The following is a 22,039-nucleotide window of genomic DNA, read 5'->3' on the forward strand; positions in this document are numbered from 1 at the left end:
ATCCGAGGACAGTGTAAAGCATTTGTTGCACACACTCAGCCAGCAAATGGTCTCACACACTCAATAACTGAACTGTAGGCCAATGGTTTATGTGTATATATATATATATATATTCACTGAAAAAACCATAGGTTTCAGACATGTTATAGTTAGCGGAAATTTTACTGATAAAAAAACCAATGAAATTCCCCCGTTATAGTTAGTGCAGGCAACTATAACTCACGCGACCGCAATCTTCTGCTGATGCTAATACTGTATTTAGACACTTATTTGCCCATGTCTTCTTCCATAAATTTTTAGCTATACATATATTAGAAATATTTTTTTTTCATAAAGACACATATGTCATCAGCAGAAGATTGCGGTCGCGTGAGTTATAGTTGCCTGCACTAACTATAACGGGGGAATTTCATTGGTTTTTTATCAGTAAAATTTCCGCTAACTATAACATGTCTGAAACCTATGGTTTTTTCAGTGAATTTGCAAGGTTTTTTAACTGCTAATTCCTAACTATAACTTGTGTGAAACCTATGGTTTTTTCAGTGAATTTGTACGGTTTTTTAAATGCTAAGTTACTTTACGCCATTCGTGGCGTGCACGCCCACTTAACGCAGTTCGTTCCGTGCACGAACTGCACCGTGCACGGTGAGCACGCGGTGCGCTTCGCGCACCGCGCGCCCACTTTACGCAGTTAGTGCCGTACACGCAAGGTGGGCACGCAGTGCGCTACGCGCACCGCGTGCCCACGTTACGCACCGTGCGCACATGGAGGACATATTATGCGCTTCCTTGTGATAGGTAATCTGTTAAATTTAATTTGTAAGTGATGACAATAATATGCCATGCACAGTTTTTTTTTTTTTATTAAAATTTTTACCGTAAGCGCACCGTACGCGTACGGTAAGCGTAATCGGCGAAATTTTCAAAAAATAAAAATGTACCGTTTTTGGCCTTTGAGGACTCAACTAACATGGCTATGTGCATGGGCGCTGTCTAAACAGCCCCTTTATATGTTTTTTGCCTTTATTTACAGCCCCCCCCTCAGAGTGCGAGAGAGAAAATGGCGGCCGCCGCTTCCTGGTTTCGACCGATTCGAATGTTTACTTAGATGTAACAGCCAATCAGAATCGCGCTCGCGCACGCCACCGTACGCGTACGGTAAGCTTACGGTAAGCGTACCGTAAGCTGGCTCAGATATATATATTGATTTAAAGGCTATTTTCTCAGAATCTACTGAACAGATTTACACCAAACCTACAAAAGGCACTTCCTTGACCTGAGGACTACCTCTCTGCCAAATTTCTAGTAATTCTGTTCAGCCGTTCGGGCTGTAGCCCTGTCTAAAGGTCCTATGGAAAAATGCATGGGAAAAACGCGTTTTGGGACCCCCCTTTTATCTCAGCCCCCGCATGACGAATCCCCCCGAGACTTTCAGGGTAGGAGCGGAGCGTAGCGCCCCACCTATTTTGAGAAATTCGCGAGGATTCGTCGACCGGCGCCAAAGTTATTCAAAATAGAATGTTGCGGATTTCCTATGGAAAAGGGGTCCTAACTATAACTACATAATTCATAAATCTAGCCGTGTATCGGCTTTCGTCCCTTCATAAAGCACTAATAATATCAACACACTTCACATTTTTTGAAATACCGACATAGACTCATTAATACCGGGATACAAAAATATATCAGAATACATAAGGAAACAGCACATGGATGGATTGCCAGATGTATGTCAGCAAGGCACCGAACGGGAAAGCACGATCAGATCAATGAACGTTAGGTCTTAAGATTGGTATATCTTACAGGCCTATTATGTTTGAAATGTTGGTCCTTTCTTTATTTTGAAGCACTATGACAGCTTCTTAAACATGCCTCCTTCGATGTGTCATGAACACCGAAGAAGGCCTACGCCGAAACGCGTTTGTTTTAATGTCCCCCCCCCCCCGAGTGCGGTATTTCTTCAGCAAGCAGGAGGAAATTGAGCTTGTGTGTGTGTATATGTATATATATATATATATGTATGTGTATGTGTATGTGTATATATATATGTATGTGTATGTGTATGTGTATATATATGTATATATATATGTATATGTATATATATATATGTATATGTATATATATATATATATATATACTTGTTTTATTTTAGAACCAACAACAGGTATTAAAATAATCAGGAGGAGCCTAGCGCGCATCCAAGATGGTCGCGTGAGCACAGGGCTCCCCGGACCCTTGCTGCTCCTCGGAATTTATCCTGAGAATATCCTGATGTGGTTTATGGAATCTGGCAGATGAAGACCGGCTGAGCACGTATCTCTTTTCAGAACTCGAATCGGACCTGGGAATCCTGAGTGGTCGTTGTTCGAACTTTTGGGACCCACCCGACGGAGGTGCCCGGGACGAGGGTGACCCGTGGAGCCGTGTCGTAATTGAACAACAGCGGCTGCAGTGCGGTGCCAGTGGCCGCTCTACCACTTTCGGTTTCACTTTCGGACTTCGGGGGGCTGGCCGGCGAACGCTCTTGATGTGGCGGGGTGTTTCCTTGGCCTCTGCGCGAGGCTTTGTCTCCACCTGCCACTAGTGTGCCCATCGCCCTGGGTCCCCCCGCACCGCTATATTGTGGTCTCTGGTGAGGCGCTGGTCTGCGGTGCCGTTGCCCCTACGACTCTTGATCGGCGGTCCCCTTCGGGGTCCGTGACCACATGGGGGGCAAGGGGGGCCCCGAGGGGCGTAAGACTAAGGCCTCCCTCCGCGGGGGACCGGTCCAGGCCAACATCATGGACCGCTACACTCAGAGCAGAGGGTCGCCTGGAGCGACCGCCCCCCCCCCCGGACGCCGCCGGTGGTGGCACGACCGTCACTCCGGAGCTTTCCCTGCAGGACATCATGGGCGCCATTGAGGGCATCAGGGAAACCATCGCCACGCAATACGAGGCCCTGGCCCGTAAAATCGACACGGTGGCCATCGATGTCACCTTAATTCGGGCAGATCTCTCCAACACTAACGAGAGGGTCCAGGCTCTGGATGCGCGGACCTCCACCCTTGGTGCGGATGTGTCGGACCTGCAGGCCGCGCTGGGTGACATCAAGGCGGTCAACGATCAGATGGGCCGGCGGCTGGAGGACTTCGAGGGACGGGCCCGACGCAACAATATCCGTGTCATAGGCGTACCGGAGTCCTCCGATAACCGCCCGGTTGACCTCCTGGTCGAGGAACTCATCCTCCAACAGTTGACCCCGGCAGGCCTAAGTAAGTTCTTTGCCGTTGAGCGGGCCCATCGAGTTCCGGGCGGTCGGCCACGGCCGGGGGCCCCCCCGAGGCCTATCGTGGCCAAACTGTTCCACTATAGAGACCGAGATGCGATTCTGCAGGCCTCACGGGTTCACGGCCCGGTTCGTCATGAGAACTCATCCATTAACTTTTATCCGGACTTTACCCAACTTGTCCAGAAACAGCGGATGGGATTCCAGAGGGTGAAGCGTCGTCTCCGTGAACTGGGCCTCAAGTACTCTATGCTCTACCCTGCAAAACTCCGAGTGGAACATGAGGATCGGACTGCCTTTTTTGACTCTCCTGTGGCCGTGAGTGGCTGGCTGGACTCGCTGCCGGACAGAGGTGGCCGTCCCGGGCCCTCTGCGGGCGCCGAGGGGGACGGGTCCCCTTTGGAGTGACTTTTGGTCCTTGATTTTGCCATTTTGCACTGTTCAGCTGGGTCTTACTTCTTTTGTTTATTTTGTCTCACTAGGACCAGTGTGGGGGGCGGGCGGGGACGGGTCCCTTTCCTCCTCCGGGGTCTTTTCGTAGAATGGGGTTAGTAGGGCGACAGGCACACTGCAAGTTGGGGGGGTTTTTTGGCCCGCAGGGGTGCAGGGTGGGGGGAGTTGGATTTGGGGAGGGGTTGGGGGGAAGGAGGGGTTGTTTTGCTGTGTGTTTTTTGTTTGCAGGGCGAGGTATTGATTTTTGTCCAGACTTGGGAACTGTGCTACTGACTGGGGGGCCTTTGATCTATCGGAGGGGATGGGGGGGGACGGGTTGAGACTGATGTCATGGAACGTCAATGGGTTGGGGGACCGTATCAAACTGGGTGTAGTACTACAGTATTTGCGTCGTTTGACTCCTGATGTGGTGTTTCTCCAGGAGACGCATCTGGTTGGTAATGTTTGTCATGCAATGAACAGGGGGGGATACCGCCTCGTGGCCCATTCTGGTTTTACAACTGGTTCTAGGGGGGTGAGCATTCTCCTGCGATCCTCACTTCCGTTGGATATCACTAGGGTAGTCTCGGATGACAGAGGGCGCTATGTGTGTCTGACTGGGAGGTGGGAGGGGCAGCCCCTTTCCCCTTTCCCTGGTCTCAGTTTACGCCCCCCCGGGCCTCCAGAACTCCACCTTCACGGACCTGGGTCGAATGCTGCTTGAACTTCCGGATAGTCTTTTGCTTATGGGCGGGGACTTTAATTCGGTGGTTTCGGGTGACATGGATAGTCACCCACCCAGGGCCCTCCCCGCTGCCCAGGCATGGCTTGGTGGACTGTTGGAGACCTTCGGCCTGGTAGATAGTTGGAGATTAATGCATCCGACCCAATGTCAGTACACCTTTCACTCTGGGGCACATGGGAGTCTTTCTAGGTTAGACTATTTCCTTATGCCCGCGGCGCAGACTGGTCGGATTCGAGAGGTTAGGCACCTGGCACGGGGTATCTCCGACCATTCCCCGCTGTGGCTGCTCTTTGACACTGAGTCGCGGTCTACGACTCGCGACAGCCTGGTCAAGGCTATGGACCAATACTTCCTTGAAAACGAGGGGTCGGTGTCGTCCGCAAGGTCCCTGTGGGAAGCCTTTAAAACCGTAATCCGCGGACACGCCCTCTCCCAGATAGTGGTGGCTAAGAAGCTCAAGAGTGAGGCAGTGGTGAAGCTGGAGACTGACATCTCGGGGCTGGAGTCGGCCTTGGAGACTGGTGTCACTCCGGACGGGCTACATGCCCTCAGCCTGAAACAGTTTGAGTACAGGTCTCTTGTCACTGACGCGGCCAAAACGATGTATAGGGAGCAGCAGGGTCGACTGTATGATGCCGGGGACAAGGCGGGAAAGTTGATTGCGTGGCTGGATAAGAAGGAGAGAGTTAATCGTGTGGTCCCGGAGCTGCGTGTCTCGGATGGAGTGTGTGTGACTGAGCCTGGTGAGATTGTGGAATGTTTCGCTGACCACCTCCGGGCCGTGTACTCCCCGGTGACTGATAGGGATGAAGAAGACTCTCGCCTTCTGCTTAGGGATATTGCTTTGCCTTGCCTGTCCGTCGATGACCGTGAGCAGCTGGACGCTCCCTTGTCTGTAGATGAAATAGCAACGGCGATTCGGTCCCTTCGTTCGGGCAAGGCGATGGGTCCCAACGGTCTGCCTATTGAATTATATAAGTTGCGCCCGGATAAACTCGCGCCCTTCCTCCGTCGTATGTTTCAAGAGTCCCTTGAGGCAGGTTCCCTTCCTGACGACCAGCGTCTGGCTACGATAGTCGTGATCCCCAAGGACGGTAAGCCACGAGACCGCTGTGCCTCATACAGGCCTATTTCACTGCTAAACGCAGAGCCTAAAATCCTGGCCAAAGTCCTTGCCAATCGTTTGTTGAGCGTCATCTGCGATCTGATTCATCCTGATCAATGCGGCTTCATCCCTCATCGTAACACCGCTCTTAACTTGCGGCGTCTTCACGGCGCCCTCGCCAGGGCGGAGTATCTCTCCGAACCAGCCGTGCTGGTTTCTTTAGACGCCACGATGGCCTTTGACACCATCGAGTGGCCATTCCTTTGGGCTGTCTTGACCAAATTCGGCTTTGGGGAAGGATTTCTTGGCTGGGTGAAGCTTCTTTACACGGGACCCATGGCTCAGGTGGTGGTTAATGGGCGGGTCTCTCAGCCCTTCGCTCTCGGTAGGGGTACGAGGCAGGGGTGCCCGTTGTCTCCTCTGCTCTTTGCTCTTGCCCTGGAGCCGCTCGCTGCTTGGCTCCGCTGGGAGCCCTCGATCAGAGGGATCCGGTGGGCCCCGGGCTTCGAGGATCGGGTCTCGTTGTATGCGGACGATATTCTCCTGTATCTCACCTCGCCGCGGCGGTCGCTTAGTGTTCTCTTTGATGTTCTGACTTCCTTTGGGAGAAATTCGGGTCTAACGATCAACTGGTCTAAATCCTGTGTCTATCCTATCTCCGGTGACCCTCCTCTCTTGCCGCCGCGGCTCCCGATCCAATTATCTCTGTCCGGCTTCAAATACCTGGGGATATACGTCTCGTTGGACCCGGTGGCTCGCTATGAGCAGAATCTCCTGCTTCCACTTCGGCGTTTGAGGGAGGACACGGCTCGGTGGTGTAAGCTGCCCTTGTCCCCGCTGGGTCGGGCAGCACTGTTTAAAATGCTGTCCCTTCCCAGATTCCTCTATGCACTTCAGAACTCCTTCGATGTCATTCCTGTGTCCTACTTTCGGGAGGTGGAGAGCCTGCAGAGGAGACTGGTGTGGGACGGACGGGCGCGTATCGCACTGGCGAAGCTTACTCTCCCCTGGTACGACGGGGGCATCGCGCTTCCCGACATTCGCAGGTATTATTGGGCCTCACAGCTATCGGCCATTAACCATGCCACGTATGCGCCTGGCTTGAATCCGGCGTATGGGATGGATAAATTCCTGCTTCCCGGCGGAAACTATAACAGGGCACTTTACTCCAGATCGGCTGGACAGACCCTTACGGGCCCTACTAAGATTGCGGTGCGGATCTGGAAGGCGGCCAATGTAGCCATGGGCTGGAGCGAGCGATTAACGTGTGCTACTCCTCTGTTTGCCTCCGACCGACTGGGAAGCCTCTGGACAACGAAGGGGTTTGACCGTTGGGACACGATCGGTATTAGTAGAGTGGGAGACTTATGGATTAAGGGTGCGGTTAAAACATTCGCGGCGCTCCAGAGCGAATACGAACTTACGGGAACGGAGTTCTTTCGCTACGCCCAGGTTCGGCATGCCCTGCTCTCGGTATTTGGGGCGGGGACCAAGATCCCGGCTTCTTCGCCTCTCGAGGACCGCATACTCGATGGTCATGTCCCCGACAGTACTATCTCTTTAATTTATAAAAAACTTATCAATAATCGGGTGGACCTCTTGGTGCGCCTTCGGGAGGCGTGGACAGGGGATGGGGTGGAACTGGACGACGAGGACTGGCAGTCCGCACTGTCGTCCCCCAAGGAAGTGGCCATTCCAGCCCGTCTCCGCCTGGTCCAGCTAAAGATTCTCCACCGGGTGTATGTGACGGGTCCCCGTTTGGTCTCGATGGGATTTTCTGAAGACGGGCTCTGTAAGCGGGGATGTGGGCTCAGTGCCACCTTTCTCCATATCCTTTGGGAGTGCCGCGAGGTGGCGGAATACTGGCGCCGGGTACATGTGGTCATGGGCCGGGTCACCGGGGTGGCGCTTCTGCCGGAGGTGCGTCGCTGTGTCCTGAATGTGTGGGAGCCCAATGATTATAACGCGGCTCAGACTCGGTGGGCGGCCCTGGGGAACATGATTGCCAAGAGAGATATAGCGCAGCTTTGGGGTTCCCAGCGGCCTCCCACCGTGTCTGTATGGAAGGAGAACATGGACTGGTGCATGTTCAGGGAGAAGACTGTGTATGTGGCTCGTGGTAAACCGGGGGCATGGGGTAGGATCTGGGGGCAATGGAACGCGTATCGTGGGGATATCTGTACTCCCCCCCCCCCCCCCCCCCCCCCCCCCGCCCCTAGAGGACACCGATATTGCTTTGTCCCCCTGACCCTTGATGGTTCCTTGCGATTTTTGGAACAACCGAATATAGACGTTCCTCTCCCGTGACCCCCCCCCCCCCCCCGACCTATCAGTACTCCTTCCTATTGATAGCTACTTGAAGGTCTGAAGTAGAGTCCCCCGGAGGTAGCCTGACCCACACTTTTTGCCCTTATGCCTCGCCTTTTGTTTTTATTTGTTATTTACGTTAATCTTAGGTATCCTGCTTCCCTAGGACTATCCAGAGCTACATACGGGGCTGGGCCCCGGGAGCCGACTATTGCCTCAACAACTGTATAATCCTTTCTGAATCTAGCGGCCGGCCCTGGTGGTTGTAGGCCCATGCTTGTAATTGATTTATTGTTCAATAAAATTTTATAAAAAAAAAAAATATATATATACTTTCTCAGAATTAGATGCTTTATATAAATACTTTGCAATATGCAATTGACTTTTGTAGAAAGTTACAAGTGGTTGCAATAGGCAACACAATTCTAAACACAATAATGCATTGAGTTCAATGGAAGTTTCAAGTTATTTGCCACAGATTACTTTTAGGATTACTTTTGGAATTCCAGGACTGGATCCTAGATTCAGTCCTGGGTCAGTACTTGGAATCAAGTGATAAAAGTCGACTTAATTACTGTGATTTTTTTAGACAACATTTTGCTATTTTAAAAGTTGACACTTAAAAAATATTTCATAGAAAACAGTCAATGATTCCCAATGGCAGAAAATTCAAGTTGCAGGTATAGTATGTTTTCGTTACTTTTGTAATCCAGTACTGGGTGCCTAGACTCAGTACTGGGACCTTTATCCAAAACAGGTAAGTAATTACGTTTTCAGATATTATACGATTTTTAAAGAATATTTAAAGATTGCAGAAATTGACACTTAAAAGAAATTTCACAGAAAAAGAGTCAATGATTTCCTATGGGAGAAAATTGGGTTACTGGTAAGTACAGTTGTAAGTATTTTTCAGAGTCATTGCTGGGCACCAAGATCCTGCACTGGGAGCTCACCTAAGAGCAGGTGAGTGTTTTCGTTACTCTGCTGATTTTTGGTGAATATTTTAAGTTTTGAAAAGTCCACACTTAGAAGAAATTTCAGGAAAAGCCAGTCAGTGTTACCCTATGGAGAAAATTGAGTTATCGTTTTAAAGGTAAGTACTCGACTGGCAGAGTTCAGGTTCTGGGCATAGACTCTGAGATCTCCCAGGGTCAGGTAGGTACAGTTGTTTCACCGTCAGCGGCACAAGGGCGGCCGGGTGCAGAGAGAGTTGGGCCCAATGTTATCCTATGAGAGGTAGGGGGGGCCTTGGTTGGTGGCTTCTGACTAGCAGGCCACGCGGCTGTGGGAGCTGGGCTCCTGGTCACTTACTCAGGGCAAGTGGGGAAGTAGATAGGTGTAGAGGTTACACTGCCAGGGCCACTCGGGCGGCTGGGTGCAGGGTGCTTTTGAGCCTTCGGGCGCTCAATTGATTTCAATGGGGAATCTCCGGTTTAGAAAGACTGCAAATTCGGGGACGAGGATTCTTCAGGTGCCACCACCACTTCGAGAGGTAAGTTGGGTAGTTGGAGGATAGGTAGGTACCCCGGGATTGGGCACAGGGGGGCGTGGGGCGTCGGGTGCAGGGGTGCCTTTTGGTGTCAGGAAATCTTACCCTCTGTTGATCGTGGTTGGGGGAAGGAAGGTTCAGGGTGCCCCTAAATACTAGATTTAGGGGTGTTGCAGGTAGGTGAAGGGCAGGGACCAGTGGGTCCCTGTCCTGGGGTGGGTACACCCCCTATCCTGCCTCTCTCCTGTGGGAGGGGGGCAGTAGCCTAGTCCTGATAGGGTAGGGCTTCCCATCTTCAAGATGGCAAGAGCCTGGAGATGTGCTTCACCTCGCCTCCCCCACCTGAGGGGTGGGGTTGGCAGGCTGCCACATCCCCTGTCCTTATTTGGGGTTTCCGGCCAAGCTTCCCGTCAGAGTGGGGGGTTGCAGTGGCCTGGGGAAGCTCACAGAGGCGGCATGCCGTTGAAGCTTCCCCCTGCCCATCCTGGGGGAGGAGATTTAGCACCTCGCCCAGGATGTGCATTGTTGCGGGCCCAGGAGAGAAGGGGCTCTCCTACCCAGGGGTCCAGCAACATGTCTGCTGTGTGGCAGCCTAGGCAGCCTCAGAACAGATGTGGATTGTAGGTTAGGTTTTAGGGGTCATCTCTAAGATGCCCTCTGGGTGCTTGGTACATTAAATCCCACACTGGCATCAGTGTGGGTTTAATGTGCTGAGAAGTTTGATACCAAACTTCTCAGTCTTCAGTGTTGCCATTATGGTGATGTGGAGTTCTTGTATGACGAGCTCTCAGCACCATGTACTCTTAAATGGCAGCACGGCACTTACAGTGCCTAGGAATGGACCTGGGTACTGTAGGGACACAGGGCTCCTGCGCCCACACCATTGGCATAGGGCACCCAGCTAGAGGGGTGGCTGATGTATGCCATGGCAGTGTAGGTGATGGGCATGGCACACAGGGATGTGTGCCATGTCGACTCTGTTTAGTCTTGCACCCAGCCACCCAGCCTGCAAGGGCAGTGTGTGTAAGGGTACAGGGCCTCTAAGGGTGGCACAATGAGTGCTGCAGCCCTTAGAGGCCTTCCCTGGTCACAAGGCCCTGGGTACCTTGGGTACCATTTACCAGGGGCTGACATGTGGCCAGGGTTTGGCAATTTGGGTTTTGTGTTTTTAGGGAAGGAACATAGGCCCTGGGCACCTGATTGGCAGGAGTCCAGGGTACACTCAAAGTACATTCAGCAAAAAGTGGGGGAGTACCATGCAAGAAAGATGGCACTTTCTCACAGTCGTTCTGTGCATCAAAGCATGTTACTCTCTTGGCTAAGAAGGAGCCTCCTGTGGGGCTGCGTGCTCATTCTACCAGGGCAGCGGCAGCCACTACTGCCTTGGGATGCGGCGTTCCCTTGCAGGACATTTGTCAGGCAGCTACGTGGGCCTCGCTTCACACGTTTACCAAGCATTATTGCCTTGAGAGTCCAGTTCGGAGAGACTGCTTCTTTGGCCGTTCTGTCCTCCATGACTTTCTGGTGTGATCTTGTTCGCAGACCCACCACCGGGGTTGGTATTGCTGGGGTATCTCTTCTAAGGTAAGGAATCTATCACTAACGTGTCTCTTTCAGATGCACAAGTTACTACCTGTGTAACGATATATCTGTAAGAGCCATTAGTTAGTGATTGATTCCTTACCGCCCCACCCATCCTCCCCATTCTGCAAACTGATTTCTAGGGTTAAGATCATCCCTTTCAGGGCCCTAGATTCATGGCACCAGTGGTCAGTTTCTTGCATGGCTCTGCGTTCCTGGCGCAGAAAGTCGTGTACAGAACTGATGTCGGCGCGCATGGGTGGTGCCTAAGTAGTCTCTGTGACGTCATCTCGGCGCATACGAAGCCAGCGATGGACGCGGAGCCGCACGGCGCCACCTTCCGACGGGCACGGGTACTGCTGACCAACATTCCGGATCCAGTATGACGCCTGGGGATATTCTAAGGTAAGGAATCTATCACTAACTAATGTCTCTTACAGATATATCGTTACACAAGTAATAACTTATGCTTCAGCAGTGGGGAGAGCTTTGGTTAGATCTGTTTGCCACCAGCAAGAGTGCGCAATATCAGCAGTTCTGTACGCTGGAGTTGCCAGTCACCCAGATGGTCAGTGAACTGCAGGCGCTATAATCTCAGCCTCCATACGTCTTTCTTTCAATACAAACTGGTACTTCGGCTTTACCTAAGGTTAGCAACTTGTTCATCTGACAGACTTCTATCTGCAGATTCATACCTTACAACAGATACCCAAGCAATACCTCCCTGGAAGTGGGTCTGCAAACTTGATTTAGACTAGAAACTCAAGTACAACAGAATGGGCAAAGGGTCCGAGCAACAGACCTGACTGTCCAGGCAGTAGTGCTTATATGTGGAGCGGGCCCATCCTGATGGCTGGCAGACGTACAAGACCTGTACTCCACATGCTAACACAGTGGTCACAGCCTTTGTTTAAGTGGAATGAGCATGCAAACCCTCTGGGGGTTGCATCTTGGCCAATGCACAGGAGATCTTAATGCAGAGTATAATCCATCGGGAGAAGGTTCCTTTCTGCATGGCCTTCCCTTTTTTGGCTCCAACAAATCCCATGAAGAGTAGATCGTCCACCCGTAACAATTTTGTGCAGTCATGGTAGAACGACAGCGCTCTTTTTCGATGCAGCCTGTGGAGTCTCTCCTCTTCTTTAGAAGGATGAGGTGGACTACAAAAGGGAGGTAAAGAGATGAATTGACCTACATGGAACAGGATAACTACCTTCGGCAAGAAGGATGCTGGGGTCCGAAAGACCCTGAGGACGACCCCACGGCGACTGTGACCCCGAGTCCGGCACCCAAGGCCCTCCCTCGACATTCCTGAAGAAGACTGCAGCCTCAGAACCAGGTGCCCCCCCAACCGCGATCAACAGAGGGTAAAATTTCCTGACACCTAAAGGCACCCCTGCACGCGGCGCCCCACGGCCCCCTGTGCCCAATCCCGGGGTACCTACCTATCCTCCAACTACCCAACTTACCTCTCGAAGTGGTGGTGGCACCTGAAGAGTCCTCGTCCCCGAGCTTGCAGTCTTTTTCCTAACCGGAGATTTCCCATTGAAATCCATTGAGCGCCCGAAGGCTCAAAAGCACTCTGCACCCAGCCGCCTGAGTGGCCCTGGCAGTGAAAACTCTACTCCTTCCTACTTCCCCACTTGCCCTGAGTAAGTGACCAGGAGCCCAGCTCCCACAGCCGCGTGGCTTGCCAGTCAGCAGCCACCAAACAAGGCCCCCCTATCCCTCATAGGATAACATTGGGCCTAACTCTCTCTGCACCCGGCCGCCCTAGAGCCGCTGAGGGTGAACCAACTGTACCTACCTGACCCTGGGGACCCCCGAGTCTATGCCCAGAACCTCAACTCTGCCAGTCGAGTACTTACCCTTAAACTGCAAACTCTATTTTCCTCATAGGGTAACATTGACTGGCTTTTTCCTGAAATTTCTTCTAAGTGTGGACTTTTCAAATCTTAAAATATTCACCAAAAATCAGCCGAGTAACGAAAACGAAATTACTCACCTGCTCTTAGGTGAGGTCCCAGTGCTGGATCTTGGTGCCCAGCACTGACTCTGAAAAATACTTACAACTGTACTTACCTTTAACTCAATTTTCTTCCATAGGAAACCATTGACTGTTTTTCTGTGAAATTTCTTCTAAGTGTCGATTTCTGCAATCTTTAAATATTCTTCAGAAATCGTATAATATCTGAAAACGTAATTACTTACCTGTTTTGGGTGTCAACTTTTAAATTAGCTAAATATTGTTTAAAAATCATTACAGTAATTAAGTCGACTTTCATCACTTGATTCTGAGTACTGACCCAGGACTGAATCTAGGATCCAGTCCTGGAATTCCAAAAGTAATCTAAAAAGTAATCTGTTACAAATAACCTGAATTTACCATTGAGCTCAATGGATTGTTGTGTTTAAGAAATAGAGTTGCCTACTGCAACCACTTGTAACTGTTTACAAAAGTTTATTGCATTTTGCAAAAGTATTTATATGAAACATCTCATGCTGAGAAAGTATATTTTAAACCCAAGTGTTGGTTCTAAAATAATTAAGCATATATTTTTTATATATAAATCATTGGCCTAGAGTTCAGTTATTGAGTGTGTGAGACCATTTGCTGACTGAGTGTGTACAACAAATGCTTTACACTGTCCTCTGATACTGCCTTACTGCTCGACCAAGCTACCACTTTAGAGAGTAAGGTTATATCTAACTTTAACCTCTGTCAAACCCTGGGGGACTGTGGACTCTGTACACCCTGTACCTATTAGGGAACAGTATATAGCATATCACTGACAATCCTGTATGACTGGGTTCAATTAAGTTATGGTTATGCTTGACAATGTTTTTTGGTTACTCTTTCCCTTGGTCCAAACTTTTTGTTCCTAATTTGACAGGTTAGAACAACAAAGCAAACATTTCTGGAAATATTGCTCTTTATGAAAAGTGGTTTACATGAGAAATCTGCTTTTGATACTTCTAGCGCAGATTCCTCACCTTTTGAAAATTCCATAGGTGTCAGACTGGATCTAGAAATGTTTAAATAGTGCTCTTGCACACTGGTAGGTGGCATCACGCAGCTCTGTGCCAGTGTCGTTCTGCTCTTCAAGTGACGTGCGGAGCCCCATATAAGATGAATCTGAAGGCCACCAGGAACCATAAGGTCAAGTTATAAGTCATCAACCACTGGAGGACTCCACGCCGTGATGAGTTGAGGTTAAAAGAAAGATCCTGTTCTTGCTACCGAAGTTGTTCCCAATGGAGATCTTCATTGCGTTTGAAGTCATCATGTAAGTCAAAACAGAAGCACTAGAAGCCCAAGCGGAACTCTTATCCTTCCTACCACTCTCGAACTCCAGAAAAGCGCAATGCTTCCATACTGGATTTCTTTCGGATCTGATTCCGAACGCACCACATTTCCAGGTCCATCTGTGACACCACAACAAATCTAAGAATTTTGTGAGGCCATGCTGTGCCTTTTTGACACACTACCTTCTCCCTTAAGCATGCCTCCAGTCTCCTGGGAACTGCGAGGTCCTTCTGGAAACCTGTTGTGGGGGGCACCTTTGGTGCCAGCTAGAACCTTTGAACCCATTACTGGTACCGCAATAGCTTCAGTGCCAACTTCAGTCTAGGCAATGCTTCCTGCGCCAAACCATTGAGCATCGACACTGCCTACTTCTTGTGATGAAGGAACATTGATAGTGCTGTCATCGTTGTCTGACACATTGTCTTTGCCTCAAGGAAGGACTCCGGTCCTACGCAACTTGGTACTGTTTTGGAAAATGACGGTAAGGAATTGCCTCTTTTTTTGAGTTTTTTGTTACTCAGGAGCACACTGAGGCCTACTAATCAGACCTCAGAGCCAGTGCCCTGATACTAAATCGAATATATATGTTGAATTGGCTTATACCAGATTGGCATAGGCTAACTTACTTGGAAGCCCCTAGTGCATATTTACTCCACTTCGTAAAATCTATATAAATCTCACTCAGAAAAACGAAGGCCGTCCGGCCCTATGACGCTCACAAATGGTTTAATACTGATCTCAAAGTCCTGAAATTAAATCTGGGACGTTCTGAGCGTCATGGGAGACGTAATTATTGCCCCGTTCTTCGGGCTCAATATAAACGCCTCCTAAATGAATACAAGCATGCCGTCCTCTTGGCCAAAACCAAGTATTTTTCTGAGAAAGTGGTCTTCTCCGCCAATAAATCCAAGGAGATTTTTTCTCTGGTTCACGATCTGGCGCTTTCGGACCGCGTCAATTCCAGTCTCATTCCCTCTCAGGACCTCTGTCTTTCTCTTAACGACTTTTTCATCGAAAAGATCGTTAAGATCAAATCCAATATTCCCTCGGTTCCTCCCCTTTCTTCTATTCCTTCCTTTTTGGCGCCCTCTTCTTTTTTTGATTTTTTTCCACCTATTTCCTTGGATTCATTTCTCTCCTTGCTTATTAAGATTAAGTCTGGCTCACCGGCCGACTGCGCCCCTGCCCGTATTTTGAGAGCTTTATTTACTAACTGTCCTTCTCCCCCTCTCTCTCTTCTTAATGCCTCTCTTGCTTTTGGCTCAGTCCCTTCATCTTTCAAATCTGCCATTGTTCTGCCTATTCTTAAAGTCTGGCCTGGATTCTTCGCTTCCCTCTAACTTTAGGCCCATTTCCCTTCTTCCCTATCTTGGTAAAATTCTAGAAAGTTATGTCACCTCTTGCTTATCTGCTTCTCATCAAGCTGGCTTCCGCCGGGGCCACTCTACAGAGTCAGTGGTCCTTGCGGTCCTAGATGAGTTGAAATCAAAAGCCGACTCTTCTCTCCCTCAAGCCTTGGTCCTCCTTGATTTGTCCGCTGCGTTTGACACGGTTAACCATTCCATCCTTCTCGACCGTGTCGGCGCAGCGGGCATTCGGGGCTCTACCCTTTCCTGGCTTGCGTCCTTTCTTTCGGGACGTTCTCAAGCGGTTCACTTATCTGGTTTTTCTGCCCCCTCTCGTCTGGTCCCTTGTGGGGTCCCCCAAGGCTCTTCTCTTTCCCCCCTTCTTTTCAATCTTTATATCTACCCTCTCATCACCTCTCTTCTTGATCTGGGGGGTCTCTGTGTATAACTACGCAGATGACCTCCAGATTGTCTTTGACCTTTCCCCCTCACCTCTGTCTCTTTCTAAATTTCGCTCTACTTTGGTCTTTATTTCCGATTGGATGAGCTCGAATCATCTTAAACTTAACCCGGACAAAACCGAGTTGGTCTTGACGGGCGGCTCATCCAATCCTTGGTCCCCCGCTTTCTGGCCCCCCACTTTTGGTTCCCCTCCTACACCTGTTTCCTTGGTCAGAACTTTGGGTATTCAGCTCAGTCATGATCTCTCCATGCACACCCAAATCAGTTCTGTTGTTTCTTCTTGTTTTTTATCTCTTCGGCTTATCCGAAAAATTTCTCGTTTTTTTTCTCTAGATGCACTTAAAATCGTTATCATGGCTCTGATCACTTCTCGTCTCGATTACGGGAATAGCCTGTGTGTGGGCATCCCAGCCTATGAATTCCGTCGGTTACAGGCTATCCAGAATCAAGCTGCCCGTCTCATTTTTCGTCTCCCTAAAACACATCACATTACCACAGCGCTTAAGTCCCTTCACTGGCTTCCTGTCTCCCATAGGTCTCTCTTTAAATTGGGTTGTCTTGCTTTTTGGCTCTTGCCCGTTCTGCCCCGGTTTTTATTTGTTCTCTTATCTCCTCTCATACTCCTGCTCGCACCCATCGCTCTTCTACTTTGGCCCTTCTCAAGGTCCCTTGCTTTCACAAATCCAGAACGGGAGGCACCCGTTTTTCTGTTCAGGTCCCCCGTTTCTGGAATAGCCTTCCGCTTTCTATGTGATCTATCCCTATCTACTCCCACTTTCGCAAAGCACTAAAAACTTATTTGTTCTCTCAGGCATATTCTTGCTAAACTTATGCTTACTCCCTTCTGTGATTGGTTGGTCCTAGCTCCTAGCGCCAGGAAGCCGCTTGGCCACAGTGCGCTTTATTAAATATTTTTTTCATTTCATTTCATCTAAAATCTATATCTCTGGAACACTCCGTGGATCTTTTCATTGTGTCTAAAACTACTTAAAAATATAATCTATTTTTATAAATTGGTTTTGTATTTCTTGAGATTCTCATGTACTTCATCTGAAATCGTTGTGGTGCTGTTTAAATGCTTTACACTATTTCCTTTGTGCAAGCCTTGCTGCTCAGAGCAACAGCAACACAGGGTTGAGCTAGAGGGATTAAACCTACTGTTCCTAAGGAGGTTGGTAAGTGTATTTACATGGTGCGATTGCACAATAATACACCATTTCCTCACAATGACCATTATGATGCTGGGGTGAACTAGTGCCCCAATACAGAGATAACAACTGGTATGAGGAAATACACAATGCTAGTGGCTTGGATACTTCTTTAGTATTCCTAGTCTTCCCCCTGGTCCTGCCACTGAGAGCACAACCTCCTTTGCTGTAGTGATGTGGAGACCAGCTGAAATACTTGACCTCCAATTGCCCACCATGGATGTAAAAACAAGTGTCTTCATGGTAGTCCTTTAATACTGGGCCTCTTCTGGCTTTCTGAATGACTTTGACAGATACCCTACTTGGGTATGGACAAAGTCATGCTCCAGATCTCTTGTGAGTAGCTCAGCAGCATTGCATAGCTCCTGATGTCCTAGTTTTCCGGGCCCAGCACCGGACACTGGAAAGTTTGGTAATGCAGGCATCCATCAGCAAAGTCAAACCTAATGCTTTCCCTCCTACTCCACTGGATCGTGAATCTAAGTGCATCATGAAATTTGGCCCTATGATACCCTCCAACAACCATTCCTTAAGCTCGGCCAATGCAAGCGGTTTGCTTGGCTGTTAGTCCCATGCACTTAGTGACACAATTGCCCAGGTTTTACCTGATGTACCCAAGGGCTAACATCCTGTCCTCACACAAGTCCTTCATGACAGCCACAGTTGGGAAAAATTTACCATCAGATGCTGGCTGGATATTACTGACTGCGTAGGCAGGGCAATTGGCACTAGTGTGGCACTTAGGCGTCGCGCCTCAATGAGGGCCATTTGCTTCTCTGGGTACGTCTAATCTTCTCTGGTGGAAATGTTTGATGGCTCTCGCCTTTACACAAAAAAAGACTCTACCCAAGAGCGATTTAAAGAGTGGAGGGCCACAACTTGCTCTTGGGGCCTATCTGTCCCAATACAACATGTCCATCATATTTGTCTCCTTTGTGGCTATTGTGGGGGGTTCATTTCTATCCTGCACCAACCTATGCAGCAAGTCCAGCAAACCCCATGCCTATTTCGTAGTTGAAGCCATGGATCCCAAAGACAATGTGGACAGCAGGGATATATTGTTCAGCCCAGTCTATTGCTCCTCCAGCTGCTGGAGCCTTAAAACCCCTTTAGTGTGTCCTTGGATGCAAATAGCCACCCTATCGGAGGCAGGATCCAGCATTTTCTCCCATGATGGCAAGCAGTCTGCAGGCAGTCACTTCAGAGAAGCAGGTCCTGCAAATTGTCCAGTTTGGCTACATCCTTCCATTCCATGCCTGCTGCACCTATACTTCCCTGCAGCGCATCTGACAGAGGACCACCTGCCCCGTACAGCAAGAAGTCAAAGCTGTTTGGACCAAAGGGGCCATAGAGATGGTGCCGGCATCATAAGTAGGAACTGGTTATTACTCCCGCTGCTTTCTGGTACCAAAGAAGGATGGAGGCCTTCACCCTATTTTAGACCGTCGCCCACTCAATACCTTCCTGTAGACTGACAAATTCAAGATGCTCACCCTGGCCTAGGTCTTGTCGGCCCTCAACCTTTGAGATTGGTAGTGTGGGGCCTGCAGGACACTTTTTACCAAATCGGGCTCACACACTGTCTGCTGTTTACAGTTTTGCAAAATCAACTTCAGTTCACAGTGCTTTCCTTTGGCCTCACAAGTGCCCCTCGTGTGTTCACGAAAGCAATTGCTGTGGTTGCTGTACACCTTTGGAGGTTTGGGTTGCCATTCTACCCCTAACTAGAGAAATGGGTGATGAAGGCGAGCTCGCCCCAGCAGTTATCACCCACCTCCAGACTACAGCTAACATCCATTCATCGTTGGGGCTCACCATCAACATGCAGAAGTCACACCCGGCTCCTTTGCAGATGCTCCCTTTCATTGGAGTTATTCTGACATGGTGCAGTTTCAAGCTTTTCCCCCGGAGAGGAGTGTCTGACATTTGGGCAGTGATCCTGATGTTTTAGCCTTTCCTAGATCGCAGTAAGGAAGGTTCTAAGACTACTTAGATCGTTGGCCTCCTGCATCCTCCTGGTCAAGTATATCATATGGCATATGCAGTGTGATCTGAAGTCCCAGTGGGCACAGCACCAGGGTAATCTGTCCGATTGTATCCATATTTCAGATGAGGCTGCAAAGACCTTCAGCGATGACTGCTAGACCCTGATTGGGTTAGTGGCAGACCCCTCTGCTTACCCCCCATAGCTAACCGTGGTATCGGTGCAATCACTCCAGAATTGGGGAGGCTATCTGGAAGAGGTTAAAATCAGGCATCTGGTCCCTGGCAGAGGCCAACCTCCAAGTCAATCTGTTGGACCTGCATGCCATCTGTTTGATGTTAAAAGCCTTCCTTCCGTCCATCAAAGGGAGTTTGGTACAAATGTTCACGAACAACACCACACCGCATGTGGTACTGCAGCAAATAGATGGGTGGACTTGTGGACCCTGTGCTAGAGGGCACTACGCCTCTGGAAGTGGCTGGAACCCCAGGGTATTTTCTTGGTGACGCACCACTTGGCGAGATCTCTTAACTCCAGGGGAAACAAACTCCGCTGCTGATGCCTAGCCTTTCACGCATTGCAGCTACATGTGGACGTGGCATGGGGTATCTGCCGCAAATGGGAAGGTACATGGCTCGCTCTATTTGCCGCCACCAAGAACGTCAATGTCCCCATTTTTTCACGGCGAAGTTCCCAAGACAGCTGTCTCTCAGAGATGCATTCCACGTAGACTGGAGCTTTTGACTCCTGTACGCCTTTCCCCTACTAACTCTCCTGAGTTCGGAAGATGAGGACTGACCAGGCCCAAGCCATTGTTTTGACACCAGGTTGGGCAAGAAAAGCGTGGTACCTGGAGCTCCTGGGCATGCACATCTGTCCTCTTCGGTCGCAGTAACAGGGGAGAGTCCTGCACCAGGCCTGTGCAATTTTTATCTCAATGCTTGAAGATTGAACGTCAACAGTTGACCGCATTTAGCCTTCCTCCCGAAATTGTTGATGTCATTCTGACAGCCAAGAGTCCCTCTACGAGATGTTCCTTATGTGTACTCCCTTTGTAGTCCTGCATAGCGGTCCCTTGCGGCCCCTCACTCTAAAGGAAGTTTTCCTCATTGCCATAATATTGGCACAGCAGGTGAGTGAGCTCTAAGCCGTTTCTGTCAATCCGTCTCAAGCAACATTTGTTCCAGAAAAGCTGGTATTAAGAACACAAGCCGCCTTCCTCCCAAAAGTGGTGTAACTGTTTCAAGTTCTTGGCTTTCGTCGCTCAACCTCACCGCTCTAAGGAGAAGAGACTCAATTGGCTGGATCCCAGAGCTCTCGGCTCCTGTATTGATCGTACCAGGGAACATCATGTGGACTATCCGCTCTTTGTTGGAGCTGCTGGAGCAAAGGCGGCCAGAGCAGTGCAGAAAAGGACCATTTCTCGCAGGATTATTCTCCTTCATCAGAATCCGAACTGGCTAAGAGACAATCCCGAAGGGCGTGCATGCTCATTCCACCAGAGCCAAGTTTGCTACCGCTGCATGGCTCACAGAGTACCTGTTCTAGACATTTGTCAGGCTGCTACATGGTCGCCGCTTCGCACATTCCCAGAGCTCTACTGTTTGGGCTGCCAGGTCCGACAAGAGGGGCAATTTGATCACTCTGTCCTGCAGGACTTTCTGGTTTGAATCAGTTCACAGGTCCACTTCCTGGGAGGTACTTCTTTGGTATCTATTCAAGAGATGAAGAATTTGCTCTTAGAAGTATCCATCAGAAGAACAAGATAATTAATTTCGGTAACGAATTTTCTGGTGGATACTCGAACTGCAAATACCTCCCTGAACTTCTTGCTTCCCTGTTCTGCAAACTGGACTCTTTTTCATCTAAAAAGTTCCCAAGTCTAGAGATCTGCACATTGGTCAGGACCAATGCGCTGTTGGGATCTGCACCTCGGCTTGCAGACAGCCTAGAATGCGGCTGACGTCAGCACGCAAAAGTGGTGCCTATATGCGACTCCGTTCATCCCTTCCAGAGCAAAACATCAGCGCGAACCCTCACAATGCCACCTACTGGTGGGCAGGGCTACTGCCTGAACATTTCTGGGTCCAGTCTATCATCTCAGGAGTATTCAAAAGGTGAGGAATCTGCAGCTAGATAGAGTAATTGTTACCAAAGGTAAGTAACTTGTTCTTTGGGTAACATTAGTCATGCCTATTTTTTCTACGGTTTATAAATATGTATATTTTCTTCTTTCTAACAGAATAATGATGTTATCAGTATTGAAGCACACAAAGACGCCTGTGAAATTCTGGTTCCTGAAGAATTATTTGTCTCCTACCTTTAAGGTTTGTTGCTTCTCCAGAAATACTTCTGTTGCACAAATGTCAATTCAATTCGTTTTTGAAGGGTTTGACATCTATCCGTCTCATTTGCATGTTGTCAAGGTTCTACATTCTGGGGCAATGATAGTCTAGTGCCAGAACATTCACCAAGAGGCATAAGCTTTTAGTAAAACATTTTTTTAAGTTTGTGTGCTTGTGTGTGGATTAATGTATTTGACCTTTAAGGAGAAACTATTTGTAATTAGAATATGTTCTACTTTCACAAGTGCTAATAAATACAACCTTTTCTGTATATTTTTTAAACACAAGAATGGAGATAATTTAATGAAAATGGAGTCAAGTCGCTGCTTTAAAAAATATCTGAACACTACTCCTTAAAGGAAGCCTGCTGATTCACTGCATGATGACGCTCAACATGAACAGTCAAGACATCACTTATTTTTTCAGGCACCTGTTGGAAAGATCTTTGAGCACTAGGTTCT

At 49.2% G+C, this 22,039-nt stretch overlaps 1 protein-coding gene across 5 annotated transcripts in view; it reads left to right on the plus strand.

Moving 5' to 3' along the window:
- Nucleotides 1-22,039, plus strand: part of UGGT1 (UDP-glucose glycoprotein glucosyltransferase 1) — an 827,334-nt gene that overhangs the window by 667,487 nt on the left and 137,808 nt on the right. For all 5 annotated transcript variants that reach the window (XM_085634645.1, XM_085634646.1, XM_085634643.1 and 2 more), the window contains one exon: nucleotides 21,476-21,560. In XM_085634645.1, coding sequence (XP_085490771.1) covers nucleotides 21,476-21,560 — 85 coding nt within the window. The remainder of the gene's footprint in view (nucleotides 1-21,475; nucleotides 21,561-22,039) is intronic.

The sequence above is a fragment of the Triturus cristatus genome, chromosome 11 (genome assembly GCF_964204655.1).
Source record: "Triturus cristatus chromosome 11, aTriCri1.1, whole genome shotgun sequence".
NCBI lineage: Eukaryota > Metazoa > Chordata > Amphibia > Caudata > Salamandridae > Triturus > Triturus cristatus.